Raw genomic sequence first — 19,957 nt, forward strand, 5'->3', positions numbered from 1 at the left:
CTTTGAACCCTCAGCCATTCAAAACACAAACACACTCATATACGGAGCTCGAGCCAGGGGTGAAATGTCAGCATCATCTTGGACTCAAATCAAACAGTTCAGTGCTTGGATGCACTGGCTGAGCCACCTCGCCCCAGGCCTGCCCTTGCCCATATGGAGGCCCAGAGGATTCATTTCCTGTCCTGGCCAGGACTCCAGCTCACACACACACACACACACACACACACACACACACACACACACACACACAGAGGAAACATCCGCTAGTTGAATGAAACTTATCATCTCCTGATGAGTTTGAGGCAAAGCTCCTCCACGACACCAAAGCAACATGAGATCTGGCCTTTAAAACACCAGGGACCAGGCCACAGCAGGTACTGCATGAAGGAGCCAGCTGACCTGTCCTTTGTGCTGGGGCAAATTTGAGTGGGATTCCCCAAGACCTTAAAGGTCGCAGGTAACTAAGAGTAAGGATCATTTAATCAGGAGCAAGAGACCCAGGTTCCAATTCTGCATCAGCCACTTCTCAGCTGGATGAACTTGGCCAAGTTCCTGGTTCACAGGTGTCTGTCTTCTTCAAGTGTCCTCACATGGCAGAGGGGTGAGGGAGCCCTCTTGGGTCTCTTTTACAAGGTCACTAACCGCATTCATAAGGGCTCCACCCTCATGACCTAATTATCTCCCAAAGGCCCCTAATATGCCTATATTTTGAGGAATAGGTTTCAACATATGAATTTGGGGGGGTGGAAACAGACAGTATATAGCGGCATCTATACTGTGGAAATACAGAATAACGTGACTGAAGGCCCTTTTGAAAGTATAAAATACCATCTCAGAGGTGAGGAATACTGACGTGATTATATGATGTTGGTAAAGGTGTTGGTGTCACTTCTGCTGCCAGCCAGTTGAACTCACTGGAGGGACATCTACTGGTGGAATGTGACTTAAGGAACACTTTTAAAATTAGTTTTAGTGATGAAGTAACGGTACTGTATCCCATGCTTAATGCTGACTCCTTTGATCAGCACTGGCAAAAATCATGTTCCAGATTCAGAGTCAGTCAACAGCCTTTACAGGCCCTAAGTTCCAGGCACTGTGTCAGGTACCACAATGGGAAATTATGCTCTAGAATTTCTCAATCTGTCCACAGCAGTGTAATCAGCAACCTTTCTAGGGGCTAATTTGGCAGTATGATTCAAAAACCTTGATATGGTGTGTATGCTCCTTGACCCAATAATTCTGCTTAGGAATTTATCCTAAGGAAATCATTAAAGGTGTGGACAAAGATTTAACTAAAAAGATGGTCGTAAAGTTCCAGTGCCAGTAAGGAAAGAGTAGCTTGTGTCAGACTAATTCCACTTTAGATAAAAATAACAAACTCTAGATAAGAAATTTTAAACAACTATTTGAAGGCACTAGAGAGCAACAAAAAGCCAGCAGAAACTGGTGGGAATTCAACCCTTGCAAAAAGGGAATAGCACCGAGTGAATTCTACATTACATGGCTTTTCCCCCAAGGGCACACCCCAATTCAAGCAGTGCAGGGTGGCCAAAACTCAAATCAAAAACTGCAGTTGTTTAGTCTTAAGGCTGCCAGAGGACCTGGAAACTGGGGGAAGAAATCTAATTAGGGAGGAACAACATAGAGCAGAGAGCCTCAAACTCTGTGTACAAACTACCCTGAAATCCTTGGCTGATCCCTGAACTGTGCATGTGTAGCGGAGATTCCAGTGAGCTCAGCAGAAAACAACAGTGGGAAGGCTACAAAAGCTGAGCTGATATATCAGCTGCTACCCAATAAAAGGAAGGTGATTTAGAGCTTGAGTCTCTCCAAGTTAAGGGGCTTAGTTAACACCTTACTAAGCTTGCCTTTGAAACCAGAGAAAGGCTATGCCTTAGGTGAAAAAGCTATATCCCAGGTCTAAGAGATTTACATATCCACCCCAATAAAGTATAAAAACCAAGCCTTCACAAATGTATAGTGATTTAACTGCTTGCTACAACAAAAATCAACACTCTCCCAAGAAACCAGAATCTCTACAAAAGATCATTCAAAGGGTCCAGTTCACAAGCAAAAGTTGTTAACATGGAAGGTAGGTAGGAAGGAAGAAAGGAAGAAAGAGGGAAAGAGAGAAAGAGGAAGGAAGGGAGGACGGGAAGAAGAAAGGGGGAAATGCTACCCAAGTCGAGAGAAAAGTGTCAATACAAACAAACCATAAGGTGACCCGGATGTTGGAAATAGAAGACAAGGACCTAAAAGCAGCTATCACATATACATTCTTGGATAAAAAATAAATTATATGCAGAAATCTTATCAGGGAAACATAAACAAAACAAAAAACCACACATATACACACACAAGGACATTCTAGAACTGAAAAGAATAATATCTGAAATGAAAATTTCACTGGATGGCTTAACAGAAGATTGTAAAAGTCAGAAGAAATAGTCAATGAACTTGAAGACAGATCAACAGAAATTATCCAATCTGAAGAACAGAGGGGAAAAAAGATCCTCAATGACAGTATCAAGCAATCTAACATGTATGCAAATGGAATCTCAAGAGGAGCAGAGAGAATAGGGCAGAAAAATATATTTGAAGAAATAATGGACAAAATTTTCCGAATTTGGTCAAAAACATTGACTTATAGATCTAAGATGCTCAAACAACCCCAAGCAGGATTTTTTAAATCCCACTTGGTAACATCATAGTCAAACTGCTGAAAGGCAAGGATAAAAAAAATCTTAAAACAACCAGAGGAGAAAAGGAAACAATCTTAGTGTGGAAACAATATGATGACAGCAGATTCTCACCTGAAATAATGGATGCAAAAAGACAATAGAATGACCAAACTTTAAAATAACTGAAAGAAAAAAAAAAATCAATCCACAATTATAAACTCAATAAAAATATTTTAAAATTAATGGAAAATGAAGTATTGTAGATAATGTGTAGAAACTGGAGCCCTTGTACTTTGCTGGCGGAAATGTGAAATGGTGCAGCCACTATGAAAACAGTTTTGCAGTCTCTCAGCAAGTTAAACAGAAAATTACCACATGACTCAGAAATCCCAATCCTAAGTATATACTAAAAAGAATCGAAAACAGGTGTTCAAACAAAAACGTGTACATGAATGTGCATAGCAGCACTAATCACAATAGCCAAAAGGTGGAAACAACCTAAATGTCCATCAACTGATGAATGAATAAATGAAAGTAGTGCATCCATATAATGGAATACTGTTCATTATTCAGATATATGCCACAACTTGGATGAAGCTTCAAAACATTATGTTAAGGGCTTCCCTGGTGGCACAGTGGTTAAGGATCTGCCTGCCAATGCAGGGGACATGGGTTTGATCCCTGGCCCAGGAAGATCCCACATGCCGCAGAGCAACTAAGCCCATGCACCACAACTACTGAGCCTGCGCTCTAGAGCCCATGAGCCACAACTACTGAGCCCGCGTGCCACAACTACTGAGCCTGCGTGCCACAACTACTGAAGCCCATGCGCCTAGAGCCCATGCTCCGCAACAAGAGAAGCCATGACTATGAGAAGCCTGCACACCACAACAAAGACCCAACACAGCCAAAAGTAAAAACAAAAAAACCCCACATTATGTTAAGTAAAAGAAGCCAGACACAAAGGCCACATATTGTATGACTCCATTTACATGAAATATCCAGAATAGGCAAATCAATAGAGACAGAAAGCAGATTTGTGGTTGCCAAGGGCTAAAGGAAGGAGAGAATGAGAAATAACTGCTTAATGGGTGTAGGGTTTCCCTTTGGGGTGATAAAAAATTCTGGAACTAGATAGCATGATGGTTGCAAAACATTGTGAATGTATTTAATGCCACTGAATTATACACTTTAAAATGGCTGAAATAGTAAATTTTATGTTATGTGTATTTTATGATATATATATATATAATATAGATAGATGATAGATAGATAAATATTAAGGCAAAATAGATACTAAAAATTTTTTTTAAGTCGAGAGAATTCACTACAAGCAGATCTGTACTACAAGCAATGCTGAAAGAACTTCTTGGGGTTGAGGAAAAAGGATTCTGGATGAAGGCTCAGAGTTCCAGGAAGAAATAAAGATCACTGGAAATGATAACTATGGAGTACAGAGAAGACTATTTTTCCTTCTCTTCACTTCTTAAATAGTAATCTGACTGTTTAATGCAAAAAAGTATAATATTGAATTGTAAAGTTTATAACATATTCATATTTAAAGCATATGAGGGACTTCCCTGGTGGCACAGTGGTTAAGAATCTGCCTACCAATGCAGGGGACACGGGTTCGAGCCCTGGTCTGGGAAGATCCCACATGCCACAGAGCAACTAAGCCCGTGAGCCACAAATACTGAACCTGCGCTCTAGAGCCCGTGAGACACAACTACTGAGCCCACATGCCACAACATTGACACAGACATTGAACAATATGAGCACTGATTCCTGAGAGAAGGAAAACAAACAAGGTAATTCCTGGAAGCACTTTCTGCACTGGAGCACATGAGGGTGACACTAGGTAGAACACGGCAATCTCTCTGAAATGGAGAGAGAGAAATCAGAGTACAGGGAGGCTGAGGCAAATTTGGTGAGAGGAATACCAGAGAAAAGAGAATTATGTAGAAAATTATTCATTCATGGGGTCAAAACTTATTGAACTGTATACTTCTGGTGTGTGTAAATTAAATACATGTAATGAGTTGTATGCAAATTACACTTCAATAAAGTTGATTTAAAATGTGTAAATAATTATTAAAATAAGAAATAGAAAACATGTGTGGCCCTATATAGATGAAAGAGAATGAATTTGTTATCAAAAACTTCCCCACAAAGAAAACTACAGGTCCAGATGGTTTCACTGTGAACTCAAAGTTCAATTAAACTCTTAAGGAAAAAGCAATATGATCTTTAAAAAAAAAAAAAGTTTTCAGAAAATAGAGGAGGAAAAATGCCCATGTCTTTTGATGAGAACAGCTAAGTCCTCATAATTAAAAACTGACAGACATTAGAAGGAAAGAAAATTACAGATAAATAACAAACATGGAAATATAAAAAAGAATAATGTATCCAAAAGAAGTTTATCCCAGTAATAATAAGGTTATTCCCAGGAACAAAAAGTTAGTTTAGTATTCCAAATCAATGCAATGTGCCACATTAACATAATAAAGGATAAAAATATAATCATCTCAATATAGATACAGAAAAAGCATTTGATAAGATTCACACCTATTCCTGATAAATACTCTCAACAAACTTAGAAGTGACTGTCCTCATCTGATAAATGGCATATATAAAAAATCTGCTGCTAATCACATATTTAATAATTAATTGTGAAATATTGAGAACTTCTCCCCTATGATAAGGAACAAAGCAAGTATATCTGTTCTCACCACTTCTATTAAACATTTTACTAGAAGTTCTAGCCAGTCCAATAAGGCAAGAAAAAGAAATAAAAGGCAAAATATTTGAAAGGAAAAAGCAAAAACGTTTTTATTCACAGAAGACATGATAGTTTATTTAGAAAATCCAAAAAAATCAATAAATAAGCTGCTAGAACTAATAAATGGATTTAGCATGGTTTTCAGACACAAGGTCAATATTCAAAAATCAAATATATTTCTATATAGTAACAGCAAAATGATTATAATATGAAAAATTTTAAAGCAATCCCATTTTTTAGAGGCACTAAAAATATGAAATACTTAGAAATACATTTAATAAAAGACAAGCAAGCCCTCCACTGTGAAAACTACAAAATTTTGCTGAGAAAAATTAAAGCTTTATATGAATGGAGAGCTATACCATGATCATGAATCAGAAGATTCACTATTAAGACCTCCATTCTCCCCAAATTGGTCTGCGAATTCATCACAATCCTAATCCCAATTCCAATAGACTTTTTTTTGGTAGACATTGATAAAAGGACTGTAAAATTTTTATGGAAATGCAAAAGAACTAGAGTGGTCAAAACAGTCTTAAAAAAGAAGAAATTACAATTACATACCATTCCATTCTTACTGGAACAGCTAAATTTAAAAAGACTAATAACATCAAATCTTAGCAAGAATGTGGAACAATTGGAACACTTTGCTTGTGAGAGTATAGAACGTTAACATCTCTTTGGAAAACAATTTGGCTGTTTCTTATTAAAATTAAGCAACTCAGTTAAAAAAAGGCAAAAGTCTTGAAAAGACACTTCACAAAAGAAGATATACAAATGGCTAGTAAGCACATCAGTTAGGCATACAAAAAGATGCTCAACATCATAAGTCAACAGGGAAGAGCAAATTAAAATCACAATGAGAAAGCATTTCATACCCACTATAATGACTAAAATTAAAGGCTGACAACACCAAATGTTGACAAGGATATGGAGCAATTAGAACATACTTTGCTAATAGGAGTGTAACATGGTAAAACCACTTTAGAAAACAGCTTGGCTCTTTCTTATAAAGTTAAACATACACCACAACCAAGCAATTCCACTCCTAGGAATTTACCCAAGGGAAGTAAAAACATACATATTGATAGAAAGACATATGCAAGAATGTTCACAGAAGCTTTATTCTTAAAGGCTAAAACTAGAAATATCTCAAACATCTATCCACAGGAGAATGGGTGAATAAAATTGTGGTTATTTATGCAATGGAACAATACTTAGTAACAAAAATAAACTACTGATACACATGTAACAACATGAATAAATCTCAAAAACATTATGCTAAGTGAAAGGAACTATACACAAGAATATATATTGTATGGTTCCATTTACATGAGGTTCAAGAATAGGTAAAACTGATCTCTGATGATAGAAATCAGAACAGAGGTTGCTAAGTGGGGGGAACTTTCTGGGAGGTGATGGAAACATGTCTGCATTTATCAAAACTCATCAAATTGTACACTTAAAATTGGTGTACTCTGTATATGTGAATTTTACCTCAGTTAAAAAAAAAAAAGATGTTTACAGCAATTTTTAAAATGGAAACAACTTAAATATCTTTTAGTGGGGGATAGTTAATAAAGTGTATACCCAAACTCCACACCACTGAAAATGATATGAGAGAAAGCAACCTATTGACAAGGAGAGATGTTCATGACAATTTATGTGAAAAAGAAAGTTATCAAACAGCATGTAGAGTACAACAGATATGTAAGCACAGAAAAAGGTCTGGAGGCTTTTCACCAAAGTGAGACTGGAGGTTACCTTAAGAGGTATAATTCTGGATGTTTTCACTTTTTCTACACGGAACACGTACTTGCTTTTGTAATAAGAAAAAAAATATTTCTAGATAGATGTTATAGATCCCCAGATACAGTTAATTCTCCTTATTCGTGGTAGTTACATTTCGTAAAGTCCCCAGAACTCTGAATTAGTGAATACTGAACCATCACTCATGGGGGAAATACAGGATTTGGTTCCTGTGAGCGTCTGGGTCACAACATTTTCGTCAGCTAATCAATACATAACCTTGTTTTATGTGGGCTTTTATCTAAAGACATCTTATTGAATATATATTGTAGATTCACTAACATTGAACTCACAGCCAACAGCACTATAACTCATGCCGAACAAAGTTTACTTAACGCATATATTTTCTCAGGAAGGCACATCATAGTCTTTTTGCACTTAAGAACACTGGACAGCACTATGCTTGGGGACATTTTAGACAAGGGAATTGTCACAAAAAAAGGGGGGGGGCACAAAAATGCAAAAATCACGGCACTAAACAGACCATGAAAAGGACACTTGTTTGCATGAGAACTGGAACGAGGAAGCAGAGGGTCACCTTGTTCAACCTCAGCTGGTAACACACGTGTTAGGCGACTCAAATTTTCTGTCACTCTGCACATAGATGTGAATGACCACAAAAGTGGTCATTGATTTGGGGGGGGGGGTAACAAATAAATTTTAGCAAGTAGGCCAAATTCACAAATATAGAATCCTCAAATAATTAGGATCAACTGTATATAGACTTATCTATGGAGGAAAGTATCCCCAAGCCTCGGGCCAGCACTCCTGGGGTGTCCAGGGAGGAAAGGGATGGGGAGACCCAGCAGGGGGGAAGCAGGCCCAGAGACAGGCCACCTGGGAGGCAGGAGCCACCTACCCCCAGGCAGTCCCAGCCCCAAGTCCTAAGACCAGAGACCTGACAGCTTGGAAGGAAAGCCAGACACAGCAGAGAAAGATGCTTCTCCTGGGGAATCTCATCTGAACCAAAGCAAAACCACAGAGGAGGGCACCTCTGACCTGCTGGCTTTCCAGAGAGGCTGGACTGGGAACCGAGTGGGAGTTCATGGTCCAGACCCCTCCACAACCATCTCAGGAATGTGTCTGAAGTCACGGACACCGCCTTGATTTTGTCTTCTGTCATTACTGTTTCATGTTTGGGAATGCAAAGTCTTTACCGGGGCTTACAGGAGCCAGTCCCGACCTCAGCCCAGGGCCTCATGCTCCCAGGAATTCCTCAGCCCCGCAGGGTTCCCAGGACCCTCGTGCTCAGAGCTGGGAAGGGGCTGCTCAACCCTGACACTCCCTGAAAGAGGCAAGCCTCATCCCATGCCCTAAGATGAACACGCATCCCTCATCGAAGTGGGCGAATCTGGAAGGTTCCTCCACCAGGGAGGGGCTGGCAGAGACTCTGAGGCTGACAGTGTCTGGAGTGGTGTCGACACCTCTTAATAATTAGCTCAGGACGCCCAGACGTTTCCGGTGAGTGCATTGATAATCCCTATCCCTGTGGTCTACCAGGTCAGAGCTTTCTTCTGGAGGTGAGGTGCTAAGCTCTCAAGGGCGGGCACCTTTGGGGGCATTTGACCAGTTCACAGTTACATCTCCTCTCCCAGGAAGGATGGGCCCCCAGCCCTGCTTGAGCCTACTCCTGTCCTGATGGGCAGAACCTCCCTGAGGACAAGGATTGCCCCACACACATGCCAGGTCTGCTGCTCGCCAAATGCTGTGCTTCGTCCATTCGGTCTGCAAGAATTACCCAAAACATGGACGTGCGCAAAAAGGTGATGGCCTAACCTTTTAATGTCACGCTACAGCATTCTCTAAGGAGCCCACCCAAGGGCCATGGGACATCCTGGGGGAAGCTCACCTTGTTTACTTGCCATTCACTGTGGATTTCAGCCCAGGTTCTGCAAAGTTGGATGTTAACTTGTACAAAACTGGGGATATGTAAACAATTTCTGCTCAGTAGAGAGGATAACCCCAAAGGTTTTGTTTTTATTGTCCTGTAGGATCTAACGTAGCGATTTTATTTCAGGTTCTTATTTCATATATATTTAAAATATATCATAGTTCCTATATTTTCATATGTATGAAATATATGCATTATATATGCATATATTCATATATATGTGTATCCACACACACACACACACACACACACACACATATCAGTAAAGGATTAACCTAACCCAAAGAGAGGTCTGGCCTTTGCACTTGGCTCCTGGGAGGTATCTCTAAGCTCTTGAAATGTCCTATCTGGTAAGAGGGTCTGGGAGCCTTGGGCCAGATAGTTTACGCCAACACTGTGATTTCTGGGGGCATCCCTTGTGCCAGCTCAACCACCAGAGGGGCTAGAAACATCTCATCCATGCAGGAAGCCACCGTGTGTACACAGCTGAGTCCCACTAAGAGCTCTGGTTCAGGGCAGCAACCTAAGCGTGGTCTTGGGGACCCCAATCTGCATATCTATCAGTTTCTCTAATCTCTTTTGAATCAGCTTTGCCATGTTGCTGGTTCCACAATCCATGAGTTCAATACAACGCACGCTCACAAGCCACTTGTGTGAGAATTATGACTTACACATTTTGAGACTTACACTTCATCTCGTGGTTCATTCATTTCTCTAATGAAGAGAATATGAAGAGAGATGAAAAACATATACGCTCCAGCACTGCAGTGTTTCCAAGAGAGGAAGGAAGGGGCCCCATTCGGGTGCGGCTTAGTTACCCCTAGAGGAACTGGACAGCCCTGCAGGGTGGCAAGGGGCGGGGGGAGGCCAGCGTGAAGACACATGATTACAGTTGGCTGAGGCGATGACGAGGTGGCGGGGGGTGGGGGGCCCTCGGAGGCTCCGGAGCTGAAAGAAGGACCCAGGAGCCTTCCTAAGGCTTAGGGAGGGCTTCTAAAGTTGAGGTCTTGATGGCAAGCCAGTACTTCATCGGGTAGAGCCAACGGTATTCATTTTATTGGTCACTGAAAAGCGCTGAGTCAGTTACTCAAGGGTAAATCAGTCACTGCCCTTGAACGCCCTGTCTCCCCAGCCCCTCGCAGAATCCAGAGGACAGGTCTGCTCTACTCTGTTGGAGGGACCAGAGGTCTCTCCCAAAACCATGGTCCAAATCCTGGTTCTGAGGGCCTCCGGCCTCAACAAGGGACCCAGTGTGAGCCGTGGTCATTCAACACATAAAGCACAAAGTCCTGCCACCCACACCTTCACCTGGGGGAGCCAGGCCTCCCCTCAGCCCCTCACACCTGGGGTCCCTTCTGTTTCTCCCCAAAGAAAGGCCCAGGCAGTCCTGTGCCCCCCAAGTATGGGCCAGCCCCTGAGGCTGTCCACCTCCCTTCCCAGAATCAGGCTCACAAACCAGTAAAGGAGGTACCACTGGACTCTTCCACGTCCCAACCCCTTCCTTCAGCTCAGCTTTGGGCCACAGGCTCACTGAACCATCAGCATCATTATTATTACTGCCCTTCCTGTTCTTAGGCTATTATTTGTAATCCAAAGACTTTTAGGCAGTTTACAATAAAAGCATACACATATAGAGTACTTATATTTTAAATATACATATAACTAAAATCAGTAAGTTAGGTAATAAAAAAAGATAAGAGAGGATCATTTTGTCAGAAAGTCGAGGTTGAGGAGAACTACTGTTTCCAAATTCAAAACTGACCCCTGAGCCTTGGGACTGCCCAGCTCTTCTGGAAAACCAGGTGGGCTGCGAACCTGTTTGTCAGGCAGGACCCACTGTCCCTGGATGTGAGTGCTGCGGGGATGGGCTCTGTCGCTGTCTCTGAATCCCACCTGAGCGCTGCTCTCTGGGCCCATCAAGCTCCAGTGCCAGACTGAGCCTGGCTCCGGGGCTCAGAGGGAAGGCTGCGGCTCTGGGTCCCGACCTCCCCTCCTCCCTCTGGGCACCTGCCCAGCAACAGGGCCAGGGCAGCAGGGTGAGGTCTTCCTGCTGCTGCCGCCCACCAGGTCCATCTGCCTTATTCTACAACCAGCGTGGCTTCAAGGCTCCTGGCTCCTCATCTGCATTTGCTCAGGAGCCCAGATATCCAGCTCTGCCTGCCCCGGCTCTGGGGTAAGTCAGAGCCAGAGCAGAAGAAATAGGCTGTACATTGAATCTCCTCCCCAAGCCAGGGCTTACGATTCTCCTTCATGCCTGGCCCAAGCAGTGCACACGGGACCCCACCTCTGTGCCCACAGGCAGGGTGCCGGGCTCACCCCAGTTTGGCCAGTCCCGAGCATTTGGTTCAGAGATGCTTAGGAAAAAGAAGGAAGGAATGTGGAAGAAAGGAGAGCTGCTCGCAGAAGGAGGGCAGGGGAGGGAGGAGCATCCGTAGACTCTGAAGCTCGGCCCGGCCAGCACCCCCTCCTCTTGCCCCCTGCCCCCGGCGGACTCACCCTCGTCACAGTTGCTCCCGGTAAAGCCAGGGCAGCACCTCCACTCCAGCGCCGTCACTGTGCGGTAGGACACTCTGTACGTGGGTCTGATCAGAGTCCTGTAACTAACACAAGGGCAGAGTCAGGACAGTGTGAGCACCTACCCGCCCACCCCAGATCCCACTCCTGCTGAAACCACCCAGCCTAGGGCTCTGGGAGCCCCCCAGGCAGTAGAGCCCATCATCCTAGCTCTGTTCCCACAGGCTATGCGGCCCTGGGCGAGTGACCACCCCTCTCTGTGTCGGGTGCATTGTAAAGTCCCTTCCAGCTCTGCCTTCCCACGAGTCTCCAAGGGTGGCCCCCTAGGGTGGGGAAATGACTGCTACAGACTGAATTGTGTCTCCCAGAAATCATATGTTGAAGCCCTAACACCCACACTGTGACTGTACTTAAGCATAGGCTCTGAAGAGGTAATTAGGTTAAATGAGGTCAGAGGGGTGGGGCCCCAATCCAATAAGATTGGTGGCCTTTTAAGAAGAGGAGGACAGACAGAGATCTCTCTCTGCGTACATGCACACACTGAACAAAGGCCATGTGAGGACACAGAGAGGTGGCTGGCTGAGAAAATAAATTTCTGTATTGCAGCCATCTGGTCCATGATATTTTGTTAAGGCAGCCCAAGATAATGAATAAGGAAAAGAAAAATATCATTAGAACCTGTACAACTTCCAACCACCCACAAGTCACTTAACTCCAACCTTTTTCCCAATCATTATTTCTTTTGGTTGATTCATCCAATGAATATATATACGTATTTTTTTTGGCTGCGCCCCGTGGCGTGTGGGATCTTAGTTCCCCAACCAGGGACTGAACCCGTGCCCCCTGCGGTAGAAGCATGGAGTCTTAACCACTGGACTGCCAGGGAAGTCCCCAATGAATATTTATTGAGCATCAACTACATGCAATACTGTGGTCACAGATTAATAAAATGGAGTCCCATCCTTGAGAAAATCCCAGCCTGATAGATGAGAGAGAGACACTTCAGTGAAAACTTGCAATTCAGTAGTGGGGCCCTTGCAGCAACAAAATGCTCCTGCAAACTGCTGTGGGATTCCATGGTAAATTTTCACACAATTTTGAAATTTTTCTTGAAAATAAGTTTGATACTATTTTGTGAAACTCCAAGAATAGTGAATATAAAATATATGACCAAACCACACCTCACAAACAGATATCACCTCACACCTGTTAGAATGGCTATTATCAAAAAGACAAGAAATAAGTGTTGGTGAGGATATGGAGAAAAGGGAACCTTCATGCACTGTTGATGGGAATGTAAATTGGAAACCATGGAAAACAGTATGGTAGTTGCTAAAAAAAGTTGGAAATAAAACTACCATAAGATCCACTTCTGGGTGTTTATCCAAAGGAAATGAAAACACTAACTCAAAAAGATATCTGAACCCCCATGTGCACTGCAGCATTATTTGCAATAGCCAAGATAGGGGAGCAACCAAAGTATCCATCAGTGGGTGAGTGGATAAAGAAAATGTGGCACACACACACACTAGAATATTATTCAGCATAAAAAAGAATGAAATCTTGCCATTTTTGACAACATGGAAAGACCTTGGACAAATACTGTATGATCTCCATTATAGGTGGAATCTAAAAACAAAAAAATAAAAACAAACCAAGCTCATAGATACAGAGAACAGACTGGTGGTTGCCAGAAGCTGGGGGACGGTGGATAGGGAGCAGTGCAAAATGGGTGAAGGTGGTCAAAAGGCACAAACTTCCAGTTATAATAAGTCATGGGATGTAACGTACAGCATGGCAACTATAGTTAATAATACTGTATTGCATATTTGCAAATCGCTGAGAGTAGATCTTAAAAGTTCTCATTACAAGAAAAAAAATTTTTGTAACTACTTGTGATGATAGATGTTAACTAGACTTATTTGTGGTGATCATTTCACAACATACACAAATATTGAATCACTATGTTGCACACCTGAAACTAATTCAATGTTATCTATCACTTATACCTCAATGAACACACACACACAAACACAAAAACATATGACTGATTTTCACGAGGGGCAAAAATTCGGCTTTATTATTCGATTTACATGCATCATTATAACTTGGCTGCTTGATAAAGTCTGCACAACTTCCTCTTGAAAGCAAAACTGCATGACTTCACAGAATTTGCATCTGCTGACACCAAGCAACTTAATCGTGAATGGGAAAATTATGAATTAATTGGTGGCAGCAGGCGTGACGTTTTGAGATGCACTGTTGACAGGAAAATACATAAGTCAGGTTTTGAATTTCAGAAATACTGCACTAAATCTGAAGAATCCTGCTACACTAATTTTTCTTTCAAAAAAAAAATCCTCTCACTCATGTTTCGTAAACATTCCGGCAAACCAGCTTCCCTCTGGAGCTCTAAGTGGGAAGCGGCGGGGGGTGGGGGGGGCGGTGGGGGGGGGCAGGGGCTGGCAGTGTGCAGCCAGGGGCTGGAACTTTCGAGTGAGGAGCCAGAAGTCTGCACGGAGAAGTGCCCAAGAGCAAATGCAGGCCTTTGGACTCTCAGATCCACGGCAGGAAGCAGCTGGCATAGGCCACTGGGGAGGGGGTGGGGGGTGGCAGAAGACCAGTCATTGTCACCACTCCTTATAGAAGGAGCCTGGGGGGACATAAGTGGGTAGGCGAGCCTGGGTCCAAGGAGTCCAAATAGACTGTCTGTATGATAAACACACACACGATTTCTCACTCACATGTACACTCACATGCTCACACACATGCTGTCACACACACACACACACACACACACACACACATGCACACACGCTCACACCCTCTTCCTGCTGCAAATTTCCCAGCCAGGAACTGGCCCAGCTGGGAAAGGGAAGACGCTTTAATTTCAATTTAAAAAGTCAGTTTTAAAATTAATTCTTGAAAGAAGATTGTTGCTCTGGCTGAGAGGGACCGGAAAAGCTATGGAATCCCTCCCATAACCACTGCACCATGGAGGAGATGGAGCCCCGGGCTGTGGGGGCATAAGCTGAGAGTTTAGAGCCCTGCCCCTGATTCACGATGTGAATTGCACACGTTCCTTAACCTCCCTGAGCCCATTTCCGGGTCTGCCCGCTGAGGACTGCGATGCTGGGTCTGGGGCTCCCTGGGAGAGCACGTGTGACAGCAGAAAGGGACCTGTAGCTGCTGCGCTTGCGAAACACAGATCTGACCCCTTTCTTCCTGGCCAGCACCTTTCGCCTGTCCCCACTGTGGTCAGGAGAGAGTCTGAGCTGTTTAGCCACGGGGGCCAGCCCTTCTCCAGCTGCCACAGCTGCCCTCAGGCCCCCTGTGCCATAGGCTGCCCCTCGGCCTGCAGCCCATGAGCCCTCCAAAGGCGCCAGGCACTCCTCACTTCATGCCCTGAGTGATGATGGTGATAAAATAATAATAGCTATAGTAAGAGCTTTGCATACTTACCACGTATCAGGCACCGTTCTGAGTGCTTTACATTTGCTGACTCATAACAACCCTGACAGGTGGATGCTATTACTATTCCTAATTTACAGATGAGGAAACTGAGGCACTGAGAGCTTCAGTAACTTTATCAAGGTCACACTGCTAGAAGGTGGTGGAACTTGGTTCCAAACCCAGGCAGAATTAGCAGAACCTAGTAATACTAATTTGTGTTCATTCAGTATAGGGGAACATTGTTCCTCCCTGCATCTGCACAAGGTACTGATCTCAGGCCCCTGAACCAGAGGGAGAGCTCATCCCCCAGAGAAGGTCTCTTTCTGCCCCCTCCTTCTGAGGGCCACGGGCTGGCCTGTCCCACTGCGGGACCAGAAGCATCCTGGTGGCCTGCGAAGTCCAGGAGCAGGGCGAGCCAGTAGGTGGCGCTGCTTCCCCAGCCCAGCAGGCCAGGGCTCAGACCCTCAGATCTCTCCTGAATGCCCAGGGCAGGTGCAAGTGTTCATGCTCTGTCCCCATCGTTTCACCCTCCATGAAGAACTCCCAGCCCTTCCCCTGGGCTCCAGTCTGCAAACCCACTGATCTTTCTAAAATGCAGATCCGCTTTTGTGACTGCCCTCTCTCAAAACCTTCCATGGCTCCCATAGACTTAAGACCACACCCTTTAGGTCAGCAAATAAGGCCCTGCCTACCTTTCTCCCCTCCACTCCTCCCACCACAGCACAAACAAGCAGCTCTTCCTGCCTCTGGGCCTTTGCACATACATGCAGGCTCCTCTGCCTACTCACCCCTCCTTCTTTACTCTGCTGAGAAAAATCCCCAAGAGGCTTCAGGGTGTGACTCCACATCCCCTTCTCTGTGAAGCACCCCCAGCCCCAGCCAGAGCTGACAGGCTCCCTCCTCAGTACCCCCAACACCCTGTACACAGCTTGGTTTTACGTGTGGGGTGCCTGCCATGTGCCGGGCACTGGGGATACAAGAATGAAGGAGGCAGCACGAGCTCCACTCTGCCAGAGCTGGTGGCACTAATCCTGTATCACACTCGTGAAAATGTGGCCATGCGCGGTGGTCAGTGCCAGGGAGGAAAGCGCTGAGTTCACTCCTCACATTGTAATGGATTTGTTTTCTCTTTTTAAATTAAAATATAATTTACATGCAGTAAAACACAGATTGTCCCCAACTTATGATGGTTTGACTTACAATTTTTTGGATTTCACGATGGTGCGAAAGTGATACGCATTCAATACAGACCATACTTGGAATTTTGAATTTTGATCTTTTCCCCAGGCTAGCCATATGGGGTACGGTACTCTCTGGTGATGATGGGAAGCACCCAGTCAGCCCTGCGATCACAAGGGTAAACAACCAATACTCAACAGGGTACTGCGTTACCAGCATTTTTTTCGATACTGTGTTTCGCGTTTTCCCATCCCATTGTGTCTACAAAATGCCCATCTTTGTCTCCTGCTTCTGGTGAGAAGAAGAAGAGGAGGGCAATTACTCTTGAGATGAAACTCAAGATAACTGCCCAGCATGAAGGCAGTAAGCCAGTAACAGCCGTCGCAGGTGAGTTAGGACTTTGGCAATTGACCATCTTGACCATCTTAAAGGATAAGAAGCAAATGAGTGATGCAGTGAAATCATCAGCATTGGTTAAATTCACTGTCATCATGAAGAAAAGGGCTGGGCTGACGGATGACATGAAAAAAAAAAAAAAAGTTGTCTGGGAATTCCCTGGTGGTCCAGTGGTTAGGACTCCGCGCTTTCACTGCTGAGGGTGAGGGTTCGGTCCCTTGCGGGGGGACTAAGATCCTGCAAGCCGCACGGTGCAGCCAAATAAATAAATAAATAAGAAGAAAAGAAAAAGAAAAAAAAAAACTTGTCATGTGGATGGAAGACCAGGTACAGAAGTTCATACCACTTAGCCTACTGACCATCCAGGCTAAGGCAAGAAGTCTTTCCATACACTAAAAAAGTGTGTTGATGATTCTACAAATAATGCAAATGTTTATCCCAAGTTATGGCCGGTTCCAATGCTTCAAAAGGCAGCATAATTTTCATAATGTGAAAGTCAGCGGTGAGGCAGCAAGTGCCAATACTGAAGGTGCCAAAGTTTTTAAGGAAGAGCTTCAGAGGATAATTGTGGATGAGAAATATTTGCCAGAACAAATATTAAATGTCGATGAAATGAGCTTGTTCTGGAAGCGTATGCCAGAGCGTACATACATTCATCAAGAGTCCAAGACGATGCCAGGATTCAAGGCATTCGAACACCGTGTAAGGCTGCCTTGGGGTAGAAATGTTGCAGGGTTCCAATTAAAGTTTTTCCTAATCTACCACTCGGAGAGCCCTAGAGCATTCAGATATGTGAGCAAGCATTCGCTTCCCGTTTGTTATCACCATCACAAGAAAGCCTGGATGACATAAGCATTGTTTGAAGCCTGGCTTTTGAAGTGTTTTATCCCTCAGACAGGAGAATATTGAAGGCAAAACAACATCCCATTCAAGAGTCTGCTGATCTTAGACAACACTCCAGGGCATCCACAGCATACCAGCGACACGCATCCTGATGTCAAGGTTGTGTAGTTGCCACCGAACACAACTGCACTCATTCAACCCATGGACCAAGGCGCCACAGCTACGTTCAAAGCACACTCTTTACACCAATGGTCTGTGCAGGCTGTTGAAGAGACGGGATCTGGCCGAACACTCTGAGAGTTTTGGAAAGCTTTTAACATTCTAAATGCTACCCAGACCATCGCTGCCTCATGGGAAGAAGTCACGTGGCAATGCATGAACAGCATTTAGAATAAAGTTTTAAAGACATGTGTGAACACGTTCAAAGGCTTTAACTAAGATTCTGCTGTGGATGAAATAGTCCCAAGATATTAGTGCTTGGGAAACAGCTAGAATTGGACATTGACGAAGAGGATGCTCGTGAGATTGTTGGTATTGAAGCTGAAGAACTTTCCACTGAGGAGCTGATCGAACTGGAGGAAGAAAGAAGGAAGGAAAGAGGAAGAAGTTATGCCTGAGGCACCAGGAAAGTTCACAGCAAAGAAACTGGCAGAGACGTTTGCTGCTATCAGCAGTGGTGTAAGGATGTTAGAAGAAATGGACGTCAATTATGAGACATTTGCAAGAGCTGACAGGCAGATACAGGATGTTCTTGCTTGCTCTAGAGAAATATAAAATGGAAAGAAGAAACAAACCAGACAGTCCAAACTTGATATCTCCCCGAAGAACACTATGCCTGCTAAACCATCAACAAGTGCCGATGCCACAGTGCCTTCTCCCAGCTATTCTCCAGTCTTATCTGAAGAGAGAGAAATTGATGATCTTGTCGCTGTACCATCCCCATCATCCAGCAGTTAATCTTAGTTCAATGCTTCAAACATTCTTCAGGCCCAACGTGCCTTCAGCTGTGTACGGTAACGGTGGGTACCCTTCCATTCTGTTCTTCACTTTTAGTACAGTATTCAATAAATTACATGAGATGGCCAACACTTTACTATTAAACAGGGTTTGTATTAGATGAGTTTGCCCAACTATAGGTTAATGGAAGTGTTCTCAGCATGTTTAAGGCAGGCTAGGCTAAGCTACAATGTTCAGTAGGTGTATTTAATGCATTTTCGACTTGCAATGGGTTTATCGCGAATGTAACCCCATCATTAAGTCGAGGAAGATCTGTAGATAAATCTAGTGTTTAGCTCAACGAACTCTTACCTATTCAATATGTTTACACCAACATTCCCATTGCTCCAAAGTCCTTTTGTGCCCCTTCCAAACTGATCACCCAGCCCCCAGACATAACCATTCTTCTGACTTCTCTCGCCAGATACTAGTTTTGCCTGTTCTAGAATTTTATATAAATGGAATCTTACAGCATGCACTCATTTATGTCTGCCTTCTTTCACTCACCCATCATGTCTGTGAGATTCATCTATGCTGTTAAGTGTAGCACTCCTTTGTTTCTTTTTATTGCTAAATAATATTCCATTATGTAAATATACCACAATGTGTCTATTCTCCTGTTCATGGACATTTGGGTTATTTCCAGTTTTGAGCTTTGATGAATAAAGACGCTATGAGTGTTTTCGTACAAGTCTTCATGGACACTTTTTCACTTCTCTAGGGTATATACCTAGAAATAAAATTGATGGGCCATAGGATGGTTATATGTTTAACTTTAGCAGATGCTACAAACACTTGTCCCAAACCTATCCAGATGAACCAAGTTCACATGCCCAGCAGCAGTGTATGAGTTCCAGTTGCTCTATAACCTCGCCAACATTTGATATTGTCAATCATTTTCATTTTAGTCATTCTAGGGTGTATGCAGTACTCTTTCATTATGGTTTTAACTTGCAATTCCTATTGACTAAAGCTGAACCCCTTTTCATGCTTGCCAGTTAGATATCTCCTTTTGTGAAGTGCCTGTTCAAGTCTTTTGCCCACTTTTAAATTGGGTTTTGGGTCTTTCTTATTGATTTGTAAGATACATGAGAGACCTTTGTCAGATATATGTATTGTGAATATTTTCTCCCAATATGTGGCTTGCCTTTTCATTTTCTTAAAGGTGTATTTTTTCTATTAACTTGGAAGTATTTTTGATACCAGTTTTTTAAAAAAATATTTATGTATGTATGTATGTATATATTCATTTATTTTCACCAGGTCTTAGTTGTGGCAGGCGGGTTTCTTAGTTGTGGCATGCAAACTCTTAGTTGCAGCATGCATGTGGGATCTAGTTCCCTGACCAGGGATTGAACCCGGGAACCCTGCATTGGGAGTGTGGAGTCTTATCCACTGTGCCACCAGGGAAGTCCC

General features: G+C 43.5%; 1 protein-coding gene across 4 annotated transcripts in view; it reads right to left on the bottom strand.

Annotated features, from left to right (window-relative positions):
• The window catches only part of COL26A1 (collagen type XXVI alpha 1 chain), a 172,301-nt gene that overhangs the window by 85,254 nt on the left and 67,090 nt on the right, over positions 1 to 19,957 (bottom strand). For 3 of the 4 annotated variants that reach the window (XM_082431242.1, XM_082431240.1, XM_082431243.1), the window contains exon 3: positions 11,657 to 11,760. In XM_082431242.1, coding sequence (XP_082287368.1) covers positions 11,657 to 11,760 — 104 coding nt within the window. The remainder of the gene's footprint in view (positions 1 to 11,656; positions 11,761 to 19,957) is intronic. The other variant, XM_082431241.1, reaches the window with a different exon arrangement.

The sequence above is a fragment of the Balaenoptera physalus genome, assembly GCF_965194825.1.
Source record: "Balaenoptera physalus genome assembly, chromosome: 16".
Taxonomy (NCBI): Eukaryota; Metazoa; Chordata; class Mammalia; order Artiodactyla; family Balaenopteridae; genus Balaenoptera; species Balaenoptera physalus.